This window comes from Notamacropus eugenii, chromosome 7, assembly GCF_028372415.1.
Source record: "Notamacropus eugenii isolate mMacEug1 chromosome 7, mMacEug1.pri_v2, whole genome shotgun sequence".
Taxonomy (NCBI): Eukaryota; Metazoa; Chordata; class Mammalia; order Diprotodontia; family Macropodidae; genus Notamacropus; species Notamacropus eugenii.
This window is the reverse complement of record NC_092878.1, coordinates 142,330,558-142,354,710: the sequence shown is the minus strand read 5'-3', so window position 1 is coordinate 142,354,710 and position 24,153 is coordinate 142,330,558. Positions and strand designations below refer to the sequence as shown.

Below are 24,153 nucleotides of genomic sequence, written 5' to 3'. Positions count from 1 at the left end.
GAACAAGAGTGAGTTTAGCTCCAAATACAGTGTTCTTCCCATTGCAACACAAAAGAATCCCTTCTGAGGGGCTATTTTTTGATCCATAGTAAATTCTGATGGCAAGAAATAGTTATAATTTAAATTCTTTTTATGCCCCAATAATCGTTAGTACTATGTAAATATGGAACAGGCATTCAAAAAATGATTTTTGAATTAGCTGTTACTAGTGAAAAATAAAATTGTATGAATGAGTAGCAAAATGATTAAAACAGAAAATAAAAATCCTTAAAATTCAGTTGGGAAGGAAAAAAATCAAGCTGAGATTCTGGAATAACAGAATACACACACACACACACACACACACACACACACACACAATAAATAAAAAGTTACCTGTTCACCACAGGATCGAAAGCTTCCACTGTATTGAGGTACGCATTGCCATTATGACCACCAACAGCAAAAATTTTGCCCATCACTGTAGCAATCCCCACACCCCCCCTAGGAGTGGTGAGCTCCGCTACATACTCCCATTTGTTGTTTCTAGGGTCAAACCGTTCAACTGAACTAAGAGGAGAATTATCATCAAATCCACCTATAAAGAGAAAACATTCAAATGCTTCAATGAGCTTGATAACATTTATAACTTGATTTTTACTAGAGCTACTCAGCGGTCTCACAAAAACAACTGATAACAGTAGCTGACATTTATAGTGCTTACTATGTGCTATGTGCTGTACAATTCTCATCTCATTGGATCCTCACAAAAATCCTGAAAGGTAGACACTATTATTATCTTCATTTTAGAGATGAAGAAACTGAGGCACACAGGCTAAGTGACTCACCCAGGTTCATACAGCTAGTAAGTGTCTGAGGATGAAGTCTTTCTGACTCCAGGCCCAGTGCTCTATCCACTGGCCACCCAGCTGCCCCTGGAACACTGACTGAGATTAACGATGGAAAACATCTCTACAGCAAATGAGTTAGCTGGGGGGAAACCCACTAGCATCCCTAGAGATTACAGGAGAAGAAAGGGGTTTAGAGAACACTAAGGACACCAGCCTTTAGGGTTTCTTCCTCGCACGGCTGAGCATTAAGATGAAGATGACACAGTGGTACAACTTCTTTGGAATATTAGCCTGGAATAATCTTGCCTCTAATATTCATCAGCTGAGTGACCATGAGGCCTAATCTTCTTCAGCCTCAGTCTCCACATCTGTAAAATGGGATAACTTATTTTCTCAACCTCACAGGGCTGCAATATCATACGTAATATGCTCTGTAAACTTTACACTACTATAGGTTAGTTTATTTTTCTCTTAAGACTAAGACCATAATATAGATGAAGAGGCATTTGCTATGTTTGGGTAGTTAAAATATCTGAAAACAAAAATATACTATATAATTTCTTAAAGTCTAGGGAATATCTAAAAGTTCACAAATAATTTAAATAAATTCCCTCCCTTAACCCTGAATGAGCTAGATTGCTCAACACAACCATAAATACATGACGATTTGTGCCCAGCCTGCAAGTTTTATACAACATATCCTGGATGATGACAATTGACATTTCAAAGAATGGAATATTTAGAAAACTAAACAATTCTGCTACCAAAAATAAATTTCCATATTCTTCCTGTTAAGATCCTTTTCAAACTGGCTCCATCATTAGTTCTCCTGTGACTAACTCTTTATGAGAATGCCTTTCTTTAGACAAGGAAGTCGTAATGACGCTCAATCTAGGTAACTGGGTCACTTACAGAAGAAAAATTGATCATTTTATTTTATTTTGGAGGCATTTGGGGTTAAGTGACTTGCCCATGGCCAGCTAGTAAGGGTCTGAGGTCGAATTTGAACTCAGGTCTTCCTGACTCCAAGGTGGATGTTCTATCCACTATGCCACCTAGCTGCCCCAATAGTTAAACTTTAGCAACTTTAGGTATGGGGTATAAGTTTAATTATTGCTAACCAAAAGTGTTGTATTGACTGTCCTGTCTTTCCTGAACCTACAGAGTTTATTGTTTGGAAGTATAAACAGCCCTACAATAACAGAAGGGTAGTGTGATGTAGGGGAAGGAACTCTGGAATTAGAGGCAGAAAAATGATAGCCCAGTGCTGGGTCTACTATGCAGCATCTGTGTGTCCTTGGCCTGATCACTTTTCTGTTTTAATCATTTGTAGCAGCTTAAAAATAATATTTGCACCATCTAAAGTTCACAGGAGTCTTCTGAAAATCAAGTGCAATAATATATGTAAAGTAATACATGAACGTAAGTTTTAAAAAATAAAATGTGAATATAATTGTTTTTATTTCATTTCCATTTCCTGACGCATCTCCTGCCTCTCCTCATCCTCCCTTCTCCTCACTTCCCCAAGTCATTCCTTTTCAAAAAGAATAAAAAGTTCAGCAAATCCAATCAACACACTAACAATGTTTGTGGCTACAGTATACAGTGTTCCACACCCACTGTCCTCATCCTCTGCAAAGAAATTGGGAAACTTGAGTTTTTATTGTCTATTAGGTAAGAAGCCCAAGCGTTTCAATGGAAATTTAGCAGTAGAGGGAACTTCTTTTGATGATAAGTAAGGTTTATTGGGAATAGAAAGCTAGATAAGAAAATTTGCAAGGAATGAAACTAGGATAACAGCAGGATGATAAGGTCAAATGGTGACGTTAAAGAACAATGGTGAGAAGAAAAATACTCTGGCAATGGTACTAATTATTTGTATTTTTTGGTCACAACTAAGAAAATCTTTCAAATTTTTTCCAATCTGCTCTATCTCTATGGGCTTCTTTTTTAAAAAATGCTTTTCCAGACACATCTGACTCTAAAATAGGAATATTAAATTCTCTTACAAGTATTTTTTCCTACAATCTTTTCTTTTTTGAATTCAATTGTATAATATCCCACTTGGTATGCACATACTGAGAAATGTTAGTTTACTGTCTATGGGGCCTTTAAATATGATCTTATCTCTGATGATCCCTCACTAAATCACTTAGTTTTACTTCTGCCTGACACGAGATTACGGTGGCAATTTCTGCAGGAAGCAAATTTTATCCCAACTTTCATTTGTAAGCTGTCTTAGACATATTTCTGGTACACAGCAAATAGTTGAGCTTTATTTTCTAATCTACTCTGCCATTACCTTTCATTTAAGAATTAAATCCATTCACATTTAAGGTTGTAATAGTTAGGCTTCTGTTTTCTTTCACTTAATCAACGATGATGATTTTTTCACCCCAACTCCTTTCCAAGTACTTGGTACCTAAGTCGGTACACACTTACATAAATGATATCAATTTCTCCTCTGTTCCCTCCTGTTTTTCTTTGCCCTATTCCAAGTCACTTGAGTTTAATTTACATATTCTCTTTCTCTTTCTTGTATTTGTGTGTTCTTCCCTCTCTGAGCCCTGATAAAAATACCATTCAGAAGCCCCAGTCCTGTTGAGTCATGTTCATTTCCTTTTCAAAAAAATGTTCATTTACCAAATCATTCCTTGTTTCTTTCCCATTCTAGCTCACTCTCAAGTCTAGCTGCCCATTTATGGGCTCACTCATTCTTTGTTGGTTGTCTGTGTTATTCATACAAAGTAAAGTTTCTGGGGGAACAAAAACCTTGCGGCCTCTGGTCATCTAATAATAGGATAACAGATCACAAAACTTCTTCTTTTTCCATTGTTTGGGGTTTTACATATATACACAGATGTGTGTGTACATATATACATACACATAAACACATATATGTATACATACATATACACACATATACACGTGTGTGTGTGTGTGCGCACGCACGCACTTTAGGGGCCTTTTTCTGATTAAGCCCAACTTCTTGAAATCTAACCTAAAGAAAGAACTGTATGTCATGGTGGGGAAGGTGTGTTTCCAAGTTACAGAGCCTGGCACTACTCTACACCCTTACATTTACTGCTTATCAAAGGCCAATATGTGCTTCCTCTGGACTTGTTTCTGACCACCCTGAAGCCCCAAATAACCCTTTCTGATAAGGAGGAATGTATCCTGTTTTTAGGGTATAAATACATTGTGGTACATATATCCTACAAAAAAATAAATAAATAATTTCAAAGACATGGATATACTTATGTGAATGGTGAGGATTTATCAGATGCAGAGTGAAGTGAGCAGAACCAGAAAAGCGGTATTTGATAGCATCAATGTTATGAAAATGAAATGCAGAACCATTTCTATAACTGCACTGTAAAAAACATCTGGAAACTGTACGAATCAACGCAATGAGGATTCCTGAGAACGCTCTTCATTACAGAGAGGTGACAGATCTAAGGTACGAGGCTGACCATTCCTCCTATGTGGGGTGGGTCACACAAATAAGTAGGAAGAAACAGTGGGAAGTGTTCAGCAATCCCAGGCACAGAGAGAAACTGTGCTGTCCAAATACATCCAATTTGAACAGCTAAACAAGCAGGGACAGGGAGTGGGTACTTAGGAAGGAGGATAAGTCACAAATAAACAAACTTCCCAGTCCTGAAGAGGGGAATAAAAGGAAGCAGAAAGAAAACAACTACTGTCTGAGGAGGGGGGACCTGACGTGGCCTCTCACGTAACTAGAGAAGATCACTGTAGTATGTGAGTGCAATAGAATATATTGTGCCATAAGAGATGATGAAAGACACATTTTTAGAGAACCTGAACTGACTCAGAGAATGAAGCAAGCAGAACTGAAAGGACAATTTATAGGACAGCAACACTGTAAAGAAATGCAGTTCTGAACAACTTAGGAACTCTGATGTTTTCTGGAGGATCTACGATCATGGAAGGAAAGGCAACAGACACTAGGTACAGAGACATTCCTTTTTTATACATGGCCACTGTAGAGTTTTTTTATTTGACGCTATTTGTTACAAGGGTTAGTTTTCCTTTCTTCGCCTGCATTTTTAATTGGGGTGAGGAGTCGCCCACAATAATGCCAAGAAAAAGGCCATAATAACATTGTTAAAAGGCACGTAAGAGAACCGGACAAAGTTCAGAGGAAAGCTCAAATGAGCAGGACAGTTTAGAAAGTAACCTGAAGGATTTATTATATAACTTATTTTCAAAGTAAACAGTATGAAATGGAGATTCAGTTTCATAAAGAATCCTTTGTGTTCTGCATTTTTCTGATTTAATTACTATAATACTCTTTGAAGATAGCGAAATTCTGAAGGGATATAGGTTTCTGAATGTTAGCTCTACATTATCATACAACTTCATCCAATTTCTCAAATAAATTTACTTTTCCAGGTTTCTCCGGATTTTTGTGTTTATATTTTAAAGTTTCTACTCATCTTAATTTTGTAATCAGAAATGCCTTTATTACATTTAAAATCCACTCCTCCCCTCCCCCCGAGAATCATTACAATCAACTAAAAACTAAATGAAGTTTTTCTTCATTAGAAGGCCATACATATCGTTACCCTTTGGAATATTATACATCAAGCTTTCCCTCTCATATAAAACAGCCCATCAAATCTTATATGATCTTGACTTTGTGGATGTTCAGTCATTTTAGTTGCGACCTGATTTGGGGTTCTGTTGGCAAGATACTGGAGTGGTTTACAATTTCCTTCTCCAGCTCATTTTACAGATGAGTATTTGCCCAGGGACACACAGTAAGTGTCTGAAGCTGGATTTGAATTCAGGTCTTCCTGACTTCAGGCCTGGCTCTATCCAATGCACCACCTAAATGCCCATGACCCTGACTAGTTCTTTGACATTGTTTCTTCCTGGAAAGTTGCAGTATTTTTTTCTTTGGTTGTGGGAGCTCTGGAAATTGACTATGACACTCCTGGGACTTTTCACTTTGGAGTTTCTTTCATGAAGTGATGGGTAGAACGGTAGCTTCATTTTGCCCTTTTGCAATAAGAGATCTAGGAAGTTTTTGTTTACGATTTTTTGAAATACTTTCAAGACCCTTTTAAAAACAAAACCAAGGTTTTTAAATTCTTTCTCCTTGCTCAGTTTTCCAGGCCGGTTGTTACATATCACGTATCTTATACTGTTTTCTTTATTTTGTTCTATTATGTGTTGCTCTCACACAAAGTCACTGATTTCTGTTTGGCTGCTTTTAGATTCCAGAAAATCTTACTCAGCCATTGCTAAATATTTTTTTCTCTTTACAATTTTCCTTCAGAATTTATATTTAATTTTTTATCTCTTTCCTCTACTCATACAATCCTTGTGGAAAATCTATTTTTTATCTTGTGAGTCTCTGATTGCAATTAGGCAGCTAGCTCACAAAGTGTATGGAGCTCTGGGTCTGGAGTCAGAAAGATATGAGTTCCAGTCCAGCCTCAGAAGCCTAGTGTGTGGCCTTGTTCTTTAGCCTCTCTTTGTCTCAGTCTTCTCAACTGTAAAATAGGGATAATGATAATAAATAGCACTTGTCTCACCAAGGTAACTGTGATGATCAATTGAGATATCTGCAAAGTGTTTACCTGGTGCCTGATACACAGTATCTGCTAAATAAGTGATAGTTTTTCTAGTTATTATTAGCATTAAGAAAATCATTAATATTAGCAATTGTATTAGTAATATACAGTTACTATCTCCTAGTCTAGATTTTTGGGCATCTCTAGATCTACAACATTCTGTTACACTGGTCAATATCTTCTTTAGAGGTTCCTGACTTGGGGCTCTGTGCCAGGTCCAAGGTCTGCCCTGCACTGTACTGGGTAGTGTGGTCAGGTGCCTGGTTGTCTTGGGCTGACCTCCACCTCCCGAGCTTCAGAGACCCTGGATCTTTGAGATTCAGAGAGATGTCTTCAAGGTCCTTCCATGTCATCTCAGAACAGTGTTAGACACCTTGGAGCCTCTGGGCAGTTGGGTTATCCAGGTCTGAGCACTGGTCGATTCTATGCCTAATGATTTCCTGGATCTCTTCTGGATTTCCAACCTACTTGGGACTTTTTTGGGGGATTGGGGGGAGAAAATCCCCTACTCTTGTTGCACCCAGACATTGAGCCTTGCAGGCTACATGTGTATCTGGTTGTGCTGAGATATTTGTTTGCCTATGATGGTTCTGGCTTTTCTCATGGCCTCCTTCATTTGCCCATGTCCATGTCTATGCAGTTCCAAGATGGAAGAGGTCACTCTACTTGTCATTGGATTTTTTAAAATAATATTCAGTTTGGTACAAATTTTAGGGGGATGCTGGACAATCTAGCTCGGGCAGCCATTGTGAGCCACAGAGACCAGTTCCTTTCACATGGTCCCTCGCTTGACTACCCTCCTCTTGACAGAATGCTGAGGCCGAGAAAAATTCTTATCAAAATCATTTTACTCTGCATGACTGCATAAGTCATTCCTTGGTCCCATAAATAACTCATAGTTGTCATTTCTTACTTTACGATAATGTTCCACTAAATTCATGTGCCACGATATGTTCATTCCCCAACTGAGAGGCACTGATTTTATTTCAATTTTTGGGTAACATGAGTGCTACAATAAATACTTTCAGGTCTTTATCCCTTTGACATCCTTGGGATATATATGTCCAGTAGTAAGATTGCTGGGTCAACAGGTATACAAAAGGTAAGCAACTTTGTCTAGCCTATTTCCCAATTATATTCCCAAAAGGTTGAACCAATTCACACCTCCACCCATGAACTATTAGGATGCTTGCCTTCCCACAGCCTCAACAAAATTTCTTATCTTCTTTTTGTTAACTTTGCTAATTTGATAGATGTGATGTGAAATCTAGGAGTTACTTGAATTTGCTATTTCTCATTAGCAGTGATCTGAAATACTAACTAATAGACTACAATACTTTACAAGTGCCACCTTGCCCATGAAGGCTTTCCTGCATCCCTCAAATGTCCTTATTTCTGTCAAAAGCGGAAGCTTCCTTCCAATCTTCCAGGTCTGAAACCATAGCATCATCCCAAACTCCTCACTCTCCCTCAATCCATACACGTAACACTGTCATTATTCCTTTCCTAACAGTTCTGGCACCTGATCTCTTCTCCGACTCACAAAGCTATCACCTTAGAGTAGGCTCTCATCGCCTCTCACTTAGTACTTCTACAGCCTCCAAAGGTCTCTCTTCTTCCAGTACCCCACTTCTCCAGTCCATTCTAAACACTGGCAGCCCAAGTACAGATCTGATCACGTTACTCCCCTACTTAATTCCAGTGGCTTCCTATTGCCACTAGCTGAAATAGAAATTCCTGTTTAGCTCTAAAAGACCTACACTATCTGGCTCTAACCTGTCTTCCCAGCCACATCAGATATGATTCTCCTTCGTCTTCCTTTGTGACCAGAGGAAGCTTCTTCGGCTTCATAGATTTCCCTCTTCCTTTAAGACAGCTTAAGTTCCAATTTCTGTACGAAGTTCTTCCTGCTCATACTTAGCCTATTAAACCACTTTGCAGTTAACTACTATCCATCTATTTTGTTGAGTCTCTTGATATGTAGTGCATATGTTTATACATGCACTTTCCCTCCCTCAAAATGTTAGGTTCTTGGGAATGTTTTGTTTGTACTCACATGCCAAAGTCAGCAGTGTACCTGGGGGATTGATTTCCCCCTCCAAACAATCCTGTATATTTTGTATGTACTCCAACAGAATATAAGCTCATGGAGGGCAGGCTGTTTCATTTCTTTGAATCCCCAGCACTGAAATGCCTACTGGCTGATATGTGTCAGTTCCTTGTAGGTCTTGGACATCAGTGCTTTCAGGTAATTTTGTACCACAGAATTAATTAATAGCAATTTCTTAGCTCTGATGGGACTCCTTTTACCTTCCCTGTTAGTTTATCCTCAAGCTTTCCCTGCCACATTCTTGCCATCTGCTCCATCCTTTTTGATTAGTTTGCTTAAGATAAATGGATGAATGGAAAATCAATTGCTAAGCACCAGGAATAAAAACCACCCCACCCCCTTCTCAAGAAGCTCCCATTCTAATGGCAGAGACAAGACACAATGGAAGTTTTCCCTGGAAAAGTCATCAGAGTCCAAAGCAGAGCAGACAGGAATGCATCTTCTTTAATGAGGTTTCCAATGATAAAATCAGACTGGTTTATGATGTTAAACTACCTGACAGTGTGAAAGTGTTCCGAGTTGGGCCTGACTCAGGACGGACAGTCCCCTCGTAGTTTATAACAAAATTAGACACGTAGGTCAGTCTACTTAGTAACAAGAGATTTACTTAGACATCCCAGGAGGACAGTCAACAAGGACTGGCACTGAGGATACCCCAAGTAGAGTCAGCTGAGGGAAGCTCCTTGACCTTGGCTGCTCTCATGCTAAGCATGAGAGAGGTTTGGGACCTCCTTTTGGCTGCTTTTGTACTTGGACAACCAGAAAATGATATAGCACCAAGTCTTAAGGAGGGCTTTTAAACTTTTCAAAAGAAAATCTAGCTTAACTTGCATAGGATATAGGTCAAAATATTGCTCCTACCATGAAAGACTTTGGAATCAAGAATTTTCTTTCCCAGATCTACAACAGCTGTGGGTACTGAGAATACAGAAGCTGAATATCAGTCAGTGATATGGTTTAGAACCTCTCTAGCAACTACCTCAGTGTTTTTTTTCCCCATCGAGAGCTGGGAAATTTCAGAGGATGCCTATAATTGGGTGTGTACCATCCTCCCTGCCCTTGGCATGGAAGATTGGTTTTGTACGACTGGGACTCCTCTCCTCTGCATGTTACAGTTGGTCATCTTTTTCAGGGAATAGGTCAGTTATTTCTGTTATGTTACAGGTTCTGCTTGCTGATTTTAAAAAGTCAACAATATTTTATCTAAAACTACAAGTTACATACAACCACCAACTAAAGGAGCCTATTGCTCTATTTCTGTTAAGGTTGAAGTAGGTAAAGAAACATCCATGTATGTGACAATTCTACATTCCTTAAGGCACTCAACAGTTCTTTAGAAATGAAAAAAGAACTGATTTTGTGAGATTACTATCTATCTTTATAAAAAGAAGCAGCAATTCTACTCAAAGTAGCATTTTATTTTTAAGATAACTGTCTTCAAAATAGAGTTGATATTAGAGAAGAAGGTTTGAAGATAGAAGAAACAGCTCTAAACGGAAGGAAAGAAATCAAAGAACCAATACTTGGCTCCTGCCTACTTAGCGTAACAACAACATGCAGATAATGGTTTGGCAAGATCATCGTTATTCTTACTACACAATTATGAAAGGGACTGACTACTTACCCACAACATACAAGCAGCCATGAAGCTCACTAACACCATTGCCTGCTCTCCGCTGGCCCATTTCTTTAACTTCTATCCATTTATTCAAATGTGGGTCATATCTCTCCACGCTAGACAAAGAGGCCAGGCCATCGTTGCCTCCCACAGCATAAACATAGTTCTAAATTTTAAAGTAGAAATTAAGGCTAGCTGTTGAATGGATTCTACATATTGCCAGCGACATACCTATAATGTACACAAAAGTAATTATTTTATAATATGGTGTTATAAAGAGATAGTATGGCATTCAACACTGAAATACACAAACGCTGGTTTTCTAACTCATTTGGAAAAACCAAAGGATTCCAAAGAACAGGACAATCTGCACAATGTTTTTAACCTGGTAGAGGAGTATCTGGAATCCACCAAGTTTCTAGATCAAAAGGATTATTGACATCAACCATCTTGATGAGCAGCACAGTGCTTACAAGCATGACAACATATTAAACAATAAATATCTTAAAGACAGAATTCCATGTCAGTGTTTATAAACATAAGATAATTTACTCTGCAACTGGGCACAAAATAACACAAGAGAACTTACGATCAGAGCTACTGAGCCCACCCCTCCTCGGGGAGTATTCATCGGAGCCACCCCACTCCACTGATCAGACTCAATGTCGTATCTCTCCACATCATTGAAGCACGTATTGTCATCTAGCCCTCCAATTGCATAAATTGGACCTCCCAGAGAGGCCAAGGCAATTCCTCGTCTACAAAAGCAACAGAACATATCATTACCACGTAGCATTTTCAGGAAGAAAGTTAGAAATCTGTTTTTAAATGCAGATAATTGCTCAGTGTGCCATTTCCCCATACTTAGGATTCCACTATTAATAACCACCATTTCTAAACTCACTAATCTACAAGATACAGCGTCATCTCAACATTAAACTGACAATTTTTACATAAGATATTTACTAAGACTATTACCTCCAACAACCATTTCCTCCTATGAACAATGACATCTACGGCAAGGGAAGGTAAGGAACATTTACACAGCACCTACTATGCACCAGACGCTGCTTTAAGCACTTTACACATATCACTTGATCCTCACAACAACCCTGCAAGGTAGGTACTGCTATTATTCCCATTTTGCAGTTGAGGAAACTGAGGCAAAGAGAAGTTCCGTGACTTGCCCAAGGTCACACCACTAGTAAATGCCTGAGGCTGGATTTGAACTCAGGTCTTCTTGATTCCAGGCCTGGTGATCTATTCACTGCACCACTAACTGCCTAGACTTGAATCCTAAAAAATAAGGGTTAAAGAAAAAAAGAACTTTAAATAAATCTCCATGACACTCAAAAGCATCAGAGAGCATATCATGAGACAAATGAGTAGAGAGAACATCTGTGAAGCACTTACTATGCACCAGACACTGTTCAGAGAGCTGGGGATAGAAACACGAGCAAGCAAGGTAGCTCCTGCTCTCAAGCAGCTTAGGTGCTAGACAATATATGAAAAAAAAATGGAAAGGGGAGAGGGAAGCACTGGCTGCATTCTGAGACAGCTTGGAAGGAAGGTGGCAGCCTGGATCCAAGCAGTGAAAGGAGGTGAAAAGCTCCTTCATCCCATCAGGGAGGTTCCCAAGGGCCAAGACAAAGTTTTTTTTGCAGGTTTGATGACTGGAGAACAAACAGTATGGTCTGAAGATGGCCAGGAATTACAACCACAGGTTGTACAGTTCAAAACCTTTGTCAGTCAATGACTTCACATGGATATTGATCTAATCATTCCCTAATTTTTCATAAAAAAGATATAAAATCAATCAAAAAGTTTTTATGAAATATCTACTCAAGACACTGTGCTATGTAATCTATTTAGTCTACTTCGATTTTATTCCCTAGTAAAGAATACCTATTGATATTTATCAACTTAGGGCAACGCTTTGCAATCTATGGGACTCAGATCTATGCAAGGTTGTGATGTGTAATTCTTGAACACATAAGAAAACTAATAATTGCCTATTATATTTATCACCAAGAAGATATGTAGCATGACACTGCAGAATAAGGAAGTATACCTGCTGTAGACTGACTGCACTGAACTTGTGGGTATGTATGTATGTATATAAGTATATGGATCAGTATTTTTCAAGGGTTGCTTTGAGTTCAAAGAGATTCACCTAATAACCCATTAAAAGCAAAGTGAGTGAAAAATGCCTGTTGGGAAGACTATGACATGCAATTAATAGACAACCTATAAAGTTAATCCATCATTATACACAACTTGGTTGAAAATGAAGTGGTTGGGTCCAGAATTAACCCACAAAACATGAGAGATTTTTTTTAAGAAACTGCAAAGTTCATTTACTGACCCCCAAATTCTCCCTGAACCAAAGGTGTGTTTTTTTAAGCAATTCAATTAAATATGCATGTACTGACTGCATACTATGGATCAGGTGCTGCCTAGGTGCTTGATATACAAATATCTGGGCTTTTAAATTATTATATTATTTTTTAAGTTAACAAGAATTTATTTTTTTCTCTTTCAATGTACTTCATTCCTTGAAAGCAAAAAAACCCCCCAAAACCCAAAAGCCCAATCTCACCCAAACCCTTGTAACAAATATTCATAGTCAAGCCAAACAAATACCTTCATGGTCCTCTGGAACGGTGGCTGGTCGTGGCCTCAATCAGTCTTTCAAAGTTATTTGTTTTTACAGTGTGATTATTATTATATGAACTGTTGGCTGTCCATTTCATTTTCAGGTTCTCTGAAACGGTTCCTTTCTTCATTTGTTACGGTGCAATAATATTCTATTATATTAGCAAACCATCATCTGTTTAATTTTTTTCCAAACCCTTTTTACTTCTAGGTCCATGCTACTACAAGAAGAGCAGCTATAGACATTTCTGTACATGTGGATTCTTTTTCTCTAATTTCTTTGGGGGCATAACATTACGGAAGTATCTCTGTGTCAAAGAGTATGCAATTGACCGATTTTGTGGGTATAATAAAAATTTGCTCTCCAGAATACCCAGATCCATTTACATCTCCACTAACAGTGCGTTCCCTCAGCCCCTCCAATATCTGGCTTTTTACGAAAGTCATTTTCACAAATCTGATGGGTATAAGGTAGAACCCCAGAGTTTCCATAATTAGCATTTATCCAATCATCAGTGTTTTGGAGAATTTTCTAAAAGGCGATTGATAACTTGGACTTCTTCTTTTGAAAACTGCTTGTTTACATCCTTGGCACAGTTAAGTGACTGAGCATTTATTAAACTGGGAAATGGTACTTTATTCCATTGGAAAAATTGGCTCAGAAGATTCACCCTGTTAAGTGTTTTCCTACTAACTTTACCTACATATGGTTTTGCTGTAATCACAATAGTTCTTTCCAATCTTTTATATCCTGTGACCCTCTCTAGTCTTAATGGGGTTATGAACTCCTCCTACCTATAGATCTGAAGGGTAATTTCTTTCTTGCTCCTGTAATCTGCTTACACTACCACATTTTGTGTGTAAGTCATGTATCCATTTGGAACTTGTCTTGGAATACAGAGTGGGATATTGGTCTACACCAAATTTATGCCACAAAACTTCCACTTTTTTCAGCAGCTTTTTTCCTTCCCCAAACAGAAAGTCTTTACCTGGGGTCTTTGGAGCTTTGTCTGCCTTCCAAACAAAAGCAGTACGTTATCTTAGGTGCTCAGTAAATGTTGACAAAATGTATCTAAAAGGGTCTTGCATAGTTCTCAAAAATAGAAGGGGATGAAAGACATTTATATTTTTCTTTTTAAATAATTTAAGAAGTAACTACAATGCCATCATTTTTAAATACTAGTTTTTCTCTCCCTCGTGGACAAAGAAGTCCGCACGGGCCTACCTCTTTGTGTTCATTGACGCCTTCATCATCCACTTGTTAGTGAGAGGATCAAACACCTCCATGGTGCCTAAATGTTCATTTCCATCATGTCCACCGACTGCGTAGACTTTGCCTATTAAAATAGAAATAACTTTATTTAATCCAAGAAAACTCGTTGGTTAATAATTCTGACACCAAACAGGTGCAGAAAAAAATCACTATTAGTGGTACAATTATTTTTAGCAACTGTTAGTCTAATTTTATCAGTGATGTCCGTAAAAGGTTAAGTACTGATGTCTATGTTATTATATTAAAACTTGGAGCATTTTAAGGGTCCCCCCCCCCCCGCCTCCGTCTGGTAATCTCTTTTGGCTTCCTTCAAGTCTTGGCTAAAATCCCACCTTTTGTAAGAATGCCTTCCCAACTGTCCTTCCCTTGGAGATCACTCCCAGTTTATCCTGTAAACAACTTGGCTGCATGTATTTGTTCACTTGTTTCCCCCACTAGCTTTGAGAGCACTGACTATGTTTCTGCCTTTCTTTGTATCCCCCCCAGCACTCAGCACAGTGCCTGGCACATGGTCGGTGCTCAGTAAATTTGAGATGACTGAAATAACTAAAGCATGCTGATTTACATGAAAATATCAAAAAGTGACTTGTACTTTCTCCTTTTGGTGTTATAATTCTGAAGAAGTGTGGGCAATTTGAAGGGAATTAATTTTTAGCAACTAGGAAAAAACCCTCTAATCTTTAAAAGAGTACAGAAAAGAAATTTATTACTCAAATCTGATTTGTATTTTTTTAATGTTTTTCTAGCACCTATAAATTAAACAGAATTATTTTTATTTAATTTTTAGCTTAAGAACTGGTCTTATTTTCAGTCTAAAACATTTCCACACTGGATCTATCAATAATTGACTTGAGTGATTACACACAGAGTACCTATTAGCTCAAAACAAAATGGCTTTTCATAATGATGAAGTTACCAGTTAGACATGGTACTAACTGAAAAAACATCTAGTAATTACATATATGTGTACATTTATACAGGCACATGCATGGACATATGTTAAAATGAACACTGTATTAATACATGTACATGTACACAGCAGTCATTTTTGTAAGGTAACAGGACTTATGGACTAAATATTTTAAAGTGGGAGATAGTAATGGAAAGATATGGTTTAAGCATGTTACCAACCTCCTACAGATATCACACCCACATGACGCCTTCGACTATTCATTTCTGGTCCAAAGAACCAACTATTTTTGTTTATTGAATAGCATTCAATGCTTCGAAATGGGTCACCTGATCCGCCTCGACCACCTACACAGAACAGCACACCTGAAAGAAGAGATACCATACAGTTTAATCTCAGAACTGCCAAATCAGAGACAGGATTAAAAAAAAAAAACTACCTATGAAGAAACTCAAGTTTTCAGAAAATACAAGAAAAAAATGATCTTTCAGAATGCGTTCAGTAGTCACATTTGTAAAGCAAATAAAAAAGGAATCTAAGATTATCCTGGGTCTATGTTACCACTTCAATGAAGACATCTAATTACATGAACACAATTGAGGATTTCATCAACGAAGTGTAATTTCCTTAGAGAGAAGCCAGTATTTTTAGCTATTCAGATCATCTTATCAGATAACTTTCATTCAAAAGCACCTACACTAAAATATGCGTGTGTATATACACACACACATACACAAATATATATATATGTACACATATACTACTTGGCATAAGTGATTTTATGCAATTTTTGAAGACCATTGACAGTTCTTATCTATCCTAATTCCAAAAAAGAAAAGTTTTGAAAAATAATGCATCAAGGGGACTGCTAGCTATTTGTAGTGAAGACTGATTTTACATGCCCTCATCAATATTACTTATGTATCATTTATGTTTAACTGACACCTTTTCAAAATGGTCATTCCACTAATTTGTTTTTAGATTCCCATATAAAATGGTACCTAAAGTAAGGAAAGCTTTCAGCATTTTTTACAGTCCAGAAGACTACTCTTCCACTGAACCAAACCTTCCCCACAGGAGATCACGGATTTAAAGCTTGAAAGGTCTGTGGATACCGTCTAACCCAACCCTCTCACGGAGACCTGCCAAAGCTGAGGGTGGGAAGTGACTTCTCCCAATCCTGCCTGCTTCTTTATACAACACTTGTCTTTGTGCCTCAAACCCCACATTTTGACTGATAAATTGGCAGAAGAGTTCTCAGTGAAACTGAGTCTAAATTTTGTACAGGGAGGGAGGATGAGATGGTGCATGTTTATAGGACATTCAGACATATTTAGTGGTGCTGAGATTAGGAAAATTTCTTCTAAATTACTTTGCAAAAAGTTTAACCCTACCAGCCCCAAAGTACATCAACAGCAATCAGAGCCCTTCCATCAGCATTTGTTGATGAAAAGGGAAATTGAATTACCAGCAGTCTGCTTCCTTGGAGTGGTTCGAACGGAGTACTCAAAGTCAGGCACTGCCCTGCTGCTCAAGTGGAGGTGGTAATTTCTTGCTTCATCGAGTAAATCCCTACATTTTAGATTTTGCTTGACAATTTCTTCTTTTGCCACAACACCCATAAGAAAATCAATGGGTAACAGTGGTAGTCGAACCTGATGGAATTGTGAAGAGTTGTAGGTATTAAGTTGTCACATTGATGTTAAATACTAATCGGATAGCTAACTGCAATGCTGAATGCCCACCTCTGCCATAGTGACACTCCACTCAGACCCTGCATCTTCTTGGCAAAGGACCATCCACCCCACCATTACTCCCCGAAGTCCTTCACACCCTTACTGTTTGACACTCCACTGCTTTTCCTGCCAGAACCTAATACTGCCTGGCCTTTTCATTTGCTATAAAACTCAACCTTCCTTAAATGTTATCTCATCCAGTCAAAAAGTGAGCTCCTTGAGAGCAAGGACAGTGTCAATTTTCTATTTGTAAGTCCAGTGATTAGCACTAAGTAAGCTATAGAGAAATGCTTTGTGGTTGATTTAAGTTGTATTCCCTATTTCTTATACCTTAGACAAGGTTTCCTTAAGGTCAAGCTATCTTATGTAGGGTTTAAAGCCCTTCTTAAAACCTGATTTTAAAGTTGTTAGACTGCATGAAAAGTTTAATCTTGCTTGTAACTCTTACTTCTGCAAATTTATCTTAACTTAGTGGGCATTTATTGAGTACCTTCACTGTTAGGAACCAAAAGATAACATTCAAAGATAATTAAGACTCAGTCTCTACCCTCAAAGAGCTCACTAGTTGGGGGATGATGCATTGGAGATAAGTTACATATGTAAATTAAAGTATAAAGGTGAAGGTGATTTTTAAAAAGTGCTATTACAGTGCACAGGATAGGAACGGTCACTTTTATCCCTTGGGAGAGATACACAGCAACTTATATGTATATGAACGGGGTCACAGAGGATGAGTAGTATCGTTTGAAACAGCCTAGACATGAGGGTCAAGTGATGTTGTCACCATCCAAAGTCCGTCTCAGAGACAAAGTCTGATAAATTCCTGTGCTTTAAGTTTGGGGATTGTTTTGGTTTAGGTAAAAGTTTAATTTGCGGAGAAGGAACTCCTCTCAGGGAAGGACAATCTCGTTTTTCTTTTTCTCACCCCTTTCTGCACAGTATTTCTACTGATCCCAGCCCAAATGCTAATACTCTGTCAATTAATCAGATGCACATTTACTCAGTTCTGCTGATTCACACGCATATACATACGTGTATTCACACACATCTCTCCATACTTATCTCTGCATCTACACACTTTCTCCCATAGAATAAGTTCTCTGAGAGCAGGGATTATCTCCTTTGTTCTGACAGGCCTAGAACATAAGTGTTTAACAGACTACTAAATAACACATAGGAGGCACTTAACAAATGTTTGCTGACGGATTTATTGTTATCAGAGATGACTATGGAGCAGTGAGACTATTTTTTAAACCAACAAACTGGAAATTATATAATAGAATACTTTCCTTCAAAGATGCCATCCTAAAGGCTCTATTCCTACCATTTGCTCAAAGCACTTCTGGAATGTTTTCCCAACATGGATTACTTTTAGCACCTATGCACATACTTTTTAAATATTCTTATTTGTGGCAATTCTTTGTTTTTGGAAGATAGAACCAATTTTTAGAAATAGCAAAAAGGCACTTAATGAGTAAAAGGGGAAGAGAGGAGGGCATAAACATTTACATAGCAGCTACTACATGCCATGCTACACTGTGCTAAACACTTTACACATATTATTTCATCTGAATCCTCACAATAACTCTGGGAGGTAGGCGCAGTTATTTTCAGGTGAGGAAACTGAGGCAAACAGAGGTTACGTGACTTGCCCAAAGTCACACATCCATTAAATGTTTAAGGCTAATTCAGGTCTTAAATATAATAAGATGAATGACTAGCTTAGTTAACGCCATTCTTCATCCCAAATAGAGTGATTATGAAGAGATCACCTTTGCTTGTGCAGGCTGTCCACTGACAGTGAGGACAACTCCAAACTAAGAGTTCCAGAAAATGTCTTGAGCAGTATGGGTTTAAGTACATACGTTCCCTCCTAAAATGATTACTTCATAGAAGAGGTTTTATTTAGGCATGTTATTAAATGTATCTAATTTTAAAATCCACTCACAATAAAAAATTCCTTTTTCAGACTAGTCTGCCTGCCTACAAACTAAACTAAAGGCACCCATCATTCAGAGGTTCATAAAGACTCCATCTGCTTTCACTGGCATTTAAAAACCCTTTGCAAAATATAATCTTGTATTAGAGCAATGGTAGCTCAGAAAACAATTTATCATCAGCAGGATAGCTAAACTCCTCTACTGAGGCAGAGCCTGAATGCTTAGGTGTGATGAGTAGATATGTAAACAGTCCTTAAAGCAGCATTTCTTTCCTCACTAGGGTCAACCAGAATTTTTTGTTGAGCAAAGCAATTCATAAAGATTTAGAAATTCTAAGAATTCTAATTATGCTACATAGTTTCATTTGCTTAGGACAGATTTGTGCATTTTTTAATTGTAAATGTTTCTGATGCCACAATTCTTTTAACCTCATTCATTTCTGTACAGACTCAATTTTCTAGAAGTGCTGATTTTAATTCAAAACAACATTTTTTTCATATTAAAGGATATAAGACGGCCATTTCTAACATTTTGATTTTTACGAATTAGTGAATGGGATTTCTAGTCCCGGGCTAACAAGAACAAATCTCCACTCAAAAGTATATTAACTGTTAATAGCCACAGATAACCCAGGCAAATATCCAGTCTGTTGGATTATTAGTACACAGAGCAGTACGCTCAGCATTGCCAGTCAAAACCTCCTTAAGCACTATACTCTATCAATGACCACTATATTTCCTCTCATAATATGCATTTTTCTCCCAGCAGTAGAAACAAAGAGCTCTGCTTTCACAGTGCTCCTGCTTCTTCCTTCAGCACAAGTCTATCTCTATTTTATCCTACCTGGGCCAGCATTTCATCCAACCACATCGCATGATGCTGAGGATTGGCAAGAAGCCACTTGATGGCGGCACGATAGACCTGCTTTTCATTCTCGATGTTGAGGTCACTTGAGGACAAAAGCTTATGGAGGTGTTGTGGTGAGACACTCACGAAGTCTTCACATTCCACCACTTCAGCAAAATGTTCACAGGCATATCGGTCTGCCATGTCCATTAGATCAATGCGGTTGTGACTCTCTGCAAACGTTCGGACTGCCAAGCAATTAGAAGGATGAAAATGTAACTTCATGTATTCACAACAAGCTCTCGCCACCAGTTCGACCTGCAGAATACAGGCTGCATACAAGAGAGGCTGGACATTGTCAACCGTCAACGTGAGCCGTGAAGAGTAGACAAACTTGACCAGGTCCTCGATTGCGTCACCATCAAAATCCCTGATCTCAATGAGTGTCTGCTTTGCTTCGGCCATTTCGGAAAGAAACATGGCTCTGAAGTAAGGAATCACGCAAGCCAGTACCAATTTGTGGCAGGAGATTAGCTTTGAACCAACCTAGCGGAAAAAAGGAAAGTAATACAAAAATAGCATAAGTCCATGCTGAAGACAAATGCTGAATTTTTGGTATTTTGTTTTTAAAAGGCAAATTTTAAAGAGCAAAAGTGGTCCTTTAATTTAGAACCAAGCCAACTGTAGATCAATTTTTCAGTTCAGCCCATTTATCTTTTAATTTCGTATACAGCTGATCAGAGCTGAGGACTTTCAAAGCTAAATCTTGGTAGTAAGAAATCAGGCTTTTTTTTTTTTAACCTTGAAAGAGCCCAGTAACTACATTACTAAAGCATTAATAAATTAAAAAAAAAAGTTTCCTTAAGAAACATTTAACCTAAAGTGAGATTCTAGGGTTTTAAGAGAATTTTTCCTTTTATTTATGTACAAAAAAATTGGAAATTGTACGCTTTTTTCAAAAAAAAGAAATACATTCATTTATAGTATAAGTTTCTCTAAGTCAACTTTGCAAGTGAAATAAGCTATATAATACAGGTCTGAAAGTTATTATAAAATATTACTACGGGAATCTTTAATTACTTAGCACTTATAAAACAAGCTCATCCTCCAGACTGAAGAGTGTGTGAAAAGTATCAATTTATTATTTCAAATTTTCCAAAAAACAAAAACCTCTATCTTAAACTGTTTGGGACAGGAATATTCACTTGTCCAATCTCTAGACTGACCCTACTATTTTCCCTCTTCCAAGGTAGACTTCCTAAAGCAATTTTGTGTGGAGAAAAAGAACAGAAATAAGGATGCAATTAATGGAAATAAAAAATGTTAATTATTTTTTCATGTGGATTTTCATGTGGAATATGCCACTTCTGTACACTCCTTCTGAAAGGCTAACCTAACAGCGTGGTATAGTGGGAAAAGCCCTGTCCTCAGAGGTGAAATCTCGCTCTCACAAATCTAGCTATGTGACCAAAGACAAATCACTTCACTTCCCAGGGCCTCAGGCAATTAAGGCTTTATAAATGACCTGCTGAGTCACCCGTCTCTAACCACGGCATTTCCACAAATGTGATTCACAACGTCAATAAAATCACAGGTCTGGACAAAAGTAACACTAAACCCACCATAAGACACAAGAGTAACAGACACAAGGATAGCTCTAAGGCTACAATATAAACCCTACACCCCACTAATAATGAATGTATTACAATGTGAATTATGAAGATATTAGAAACTACTGTAATTTTTCTTGGAGAAGGGTAAACACAGCCTATTTAATCAAGAGCTAGAGTTACAAAAATGTTCTTTCTATATTTCATAACATAATTATTTTAGAAAAATTCAAAATGTAGGACTGAGAGTTCCATAAAATATACTTGGCAACCTAGACCAAGAAAAATTATAAATTACAAATTTACTTAAACCCCAGAGCAGAATGCTAAGTTTGCTGTTTAAAAATTTTCTTTTAAAAATGCAGAAAATCTTAAGTATCCCTAGAAACACTTTCTGGATTACTTGTATATATTGAAAGGATTCAGTTTTTATGCTAGCATTGTTAAATTAGATGTTACAGAGTATGGAATAATATGATTTAGTATTACTGTTGTACAACAGGATTTTAGAGTTACCAGACACACTGTCTTACTTCTGCTGACTCCTAACTCAAGTTGTACAAATCAATGAGAGTAAGAGCTCTTCCTCTGGTTTCTGATAGCTTCTATTCCTCCACACATTTAAATTTCTTGGTTAAAATAAATTTAGAGGGCAGAAAAATGCTAGACCTGCCTGAGTTCTCCCAAATTCCCCTCCAAATAACTTTAAAATAACCTTTCAAAAGGAATTCTGGAGCAGCAGGACAAAAGGACTGGATGAAACAATTTTCAAGGCCAAGACAATATAGAAGTTTGGCAGGAAAGGTCTATTACACTGGGGTGGGGTGGGATCAGAACACAGTCTACCCCCAGATAGCCAACAGCAGGCCTTGATGACAACAGAATCAGCAGCAGCTTCCAGAGCTCTCAGGCCACAGATGGTAAGGGGGCCAACAGGGGTCCCCTCACCGGCACTGGGTAGAGGACTCTGCTGCATTGCCCATATGTGAATGTAGGATGGAATCCTGGGCCACAAGCTTGCAGTCATAGGGGAGCAGAGATATGGTCACAGTTCCAGGGTGGAAAAGGGTGCTTGTGGCTGCTCAGAAATCAGAGCAGTGTGTACACATCTCCTTAAATCATACCAGCTTGAAAGAACTAAAAACCTGCAGGCTCCCAGAACTAGCTCAGAAAACAGCTGCATAAAAAACCTGAAGCTTGCCTATTCCACCCCAACTCTAAAGTTAAAGTCAAGAAACAGGCAGGAAAAATGTGCAAACAACAGAAAGAACTTGATCACAGAAAAGTTACTATGGGGACAGAGAAGAGCAAAACACAGAGTCAGAAGAGAAAAAGTCACAGAACTGTTACATTCAAAGCCTAAAAGAAAAAATGAATTGGTCTCAGGACCAAAAAGAATTCCTAGAAGGTAAAAGAAATTTAAAAATCAAACAAGAAAGGTAAAGGAAAAAGTGGGAAAAGAAATGAGAATGATACAAGAAAATCATGAAAAACAAGTCAACAGCTTGGTAAAGGAGGCACAAATGCTAAAGAAAATAATACCTTAAAAACCAGAATTGGCTAAATGGGAAAAGATGTACAAAAATTCACTGAAGAAAAGAACTCCTTAAAAAGTCAAACTGACCAAATGGAAAAGGAATAGCTCACTGAAGAAAATAATTCCTTAAAAATTAGAATTAGGCAAGTGGGAACTAATGATTCCATGAGACATTAAGAAAAAAATCAAATGAAAAAAATAGAAGAAAATGTAAACGAACTCACTGGAAAAACAAATGACCTGGAAAATAGATCAAGGAGAAATAATTTTAAGAATGGTTGGACTACCTGAAAGTCATGTTCAAAAAACAGTGTGTAGATATCATATTTCAGGAAATTGTCAAGGAAAACTGTCCCAATATCCTAGAACCAGAGGGTAAAATAGAAAACCAAAGAAGGTATCCAGCATCTCCTAAAAGAGACCTTAAAATTAAAACTCCTAGGAATATCTCAGCCAAATTCCAGAGCTCCCATATGAAGGAGAAAATACTTCAAAACAGTCTGAAAGAAACAATTCAAATGTTATGGAACCACATTCAGAATAATACAAAATTTAGCAACTTCTACGTTAAAGGAGAAGAGGGTTTTAGAATGTGACATTCCAGAGGTAAAAGGAACTAGAAATACAGCCAGGAATCACCTACCCAGCAAAACAGAATAATCCTTGGGGGGGTGGAGGGTGGGGAATGGATATTTAATGAAATAGAGGATTTTCAAGGATTCCTGATGAAAAGACTACAGCTAAATTAGAACATTTGACTTCCAAATACAAGACTCAAGAAAAGTATAAAAAAAGGAAACAGGAAAGAAAATGCCTAACAGAATTTCTCTAATCAATAGTGATTCAGAGCATTTTTTCTTATGACTATATATAGCTTTGAGATATTTTGTCTGAAAACTGCTTGTTTCTATCTTTTGACCACTTATCAATTGTGGAATGACTTGTATTCCAATGAGGCCTTTAACAGAGAAACTTGCTATAAAAATTTTTTTCACAGTAACAATTACTGTGTGTTCCGCTCCATCCTATTTTTCCCATTTATCCTTCTTTCTCTCCTTTCACTCTGTCTCTCCTCAAGAGTTTTGCTTCTGACTACCACTTCCCCTCATTCTGCTCTCCCTTTTATCATCCCCACTCCCTTTCTCTTATCCCTATCTCCGCCTACTTCCCTGTAGGGTAAGATCGATTTCCATGGTCAACTGAATGTGCATACTATTCCCTTTCAGCCAATTCCAATAAGAGTAAGGTTCAGTCATGTCTGCCACTCCCTGCCTCCATCTTTCCCTTTAGAGTAGAAGTTCTTCCTTTTACACCTCTTTTATGTCAGATAACTTACCTCATTCCACTTTGGCCTTTCCCTTTCTCCCAGTGCCTCCCTCTTTCTCATCCCTTAACTTTATTCTTTTAGGTATCATCCTATCACAGTCAATTTAGATTGAATTTAGTTGCTCTGATAAAGACTTAATTTCTCAAACATATAAAAAC

The 24,153-nt window shown here is 37.8% G+C and overlaps 1 protein-coding gene across 3 annotated transcripts in view; it reads right to left on the bottom strand.

The window, feature by feature from the left end:
• Nucleotides 1-24,153, bottom strand: part of KLHL8 (kelch like family member 8) — a 43,326-nt gene that overhangs the window by 2,260 nt on the left and 16,913 nt on the right. For 2 of the 3 annotated variants that reach the window (XM_072622549.1, XM_072622550.1), the window contains exons 3-9: nt 19,519-20,067; nt 16,468-16,654; nt 15,221-15,364; nt 14,042-14,153; nt 10,751-10,919; nt 10,168-10,327; nt 376-577 (exon numbers count right to left, since the gene is read on the bottom strand). In XM_072622549.1, the coding sequence (XP_072478650.1) occupies nt 376-577; nt 10,168-10,327; nt 10,751-10,919; nt 14,042-14,153; nt 15,221-15,364; nt 16,468-16,654; nt 19,519-20,067 (1,523 nt within the window). The remainder of the gene's footprint in view (nt 1-375; nt 578-10,167; nt 10,328-10,750; nt 10,920-14,041; nt 14,154-15,220; nt 15,365-16,467; nt 16,655-19,518; nt 20,068-24,153) is intronic. The other variant, XM_072622551.1, reaches the window with a different exon arrangement.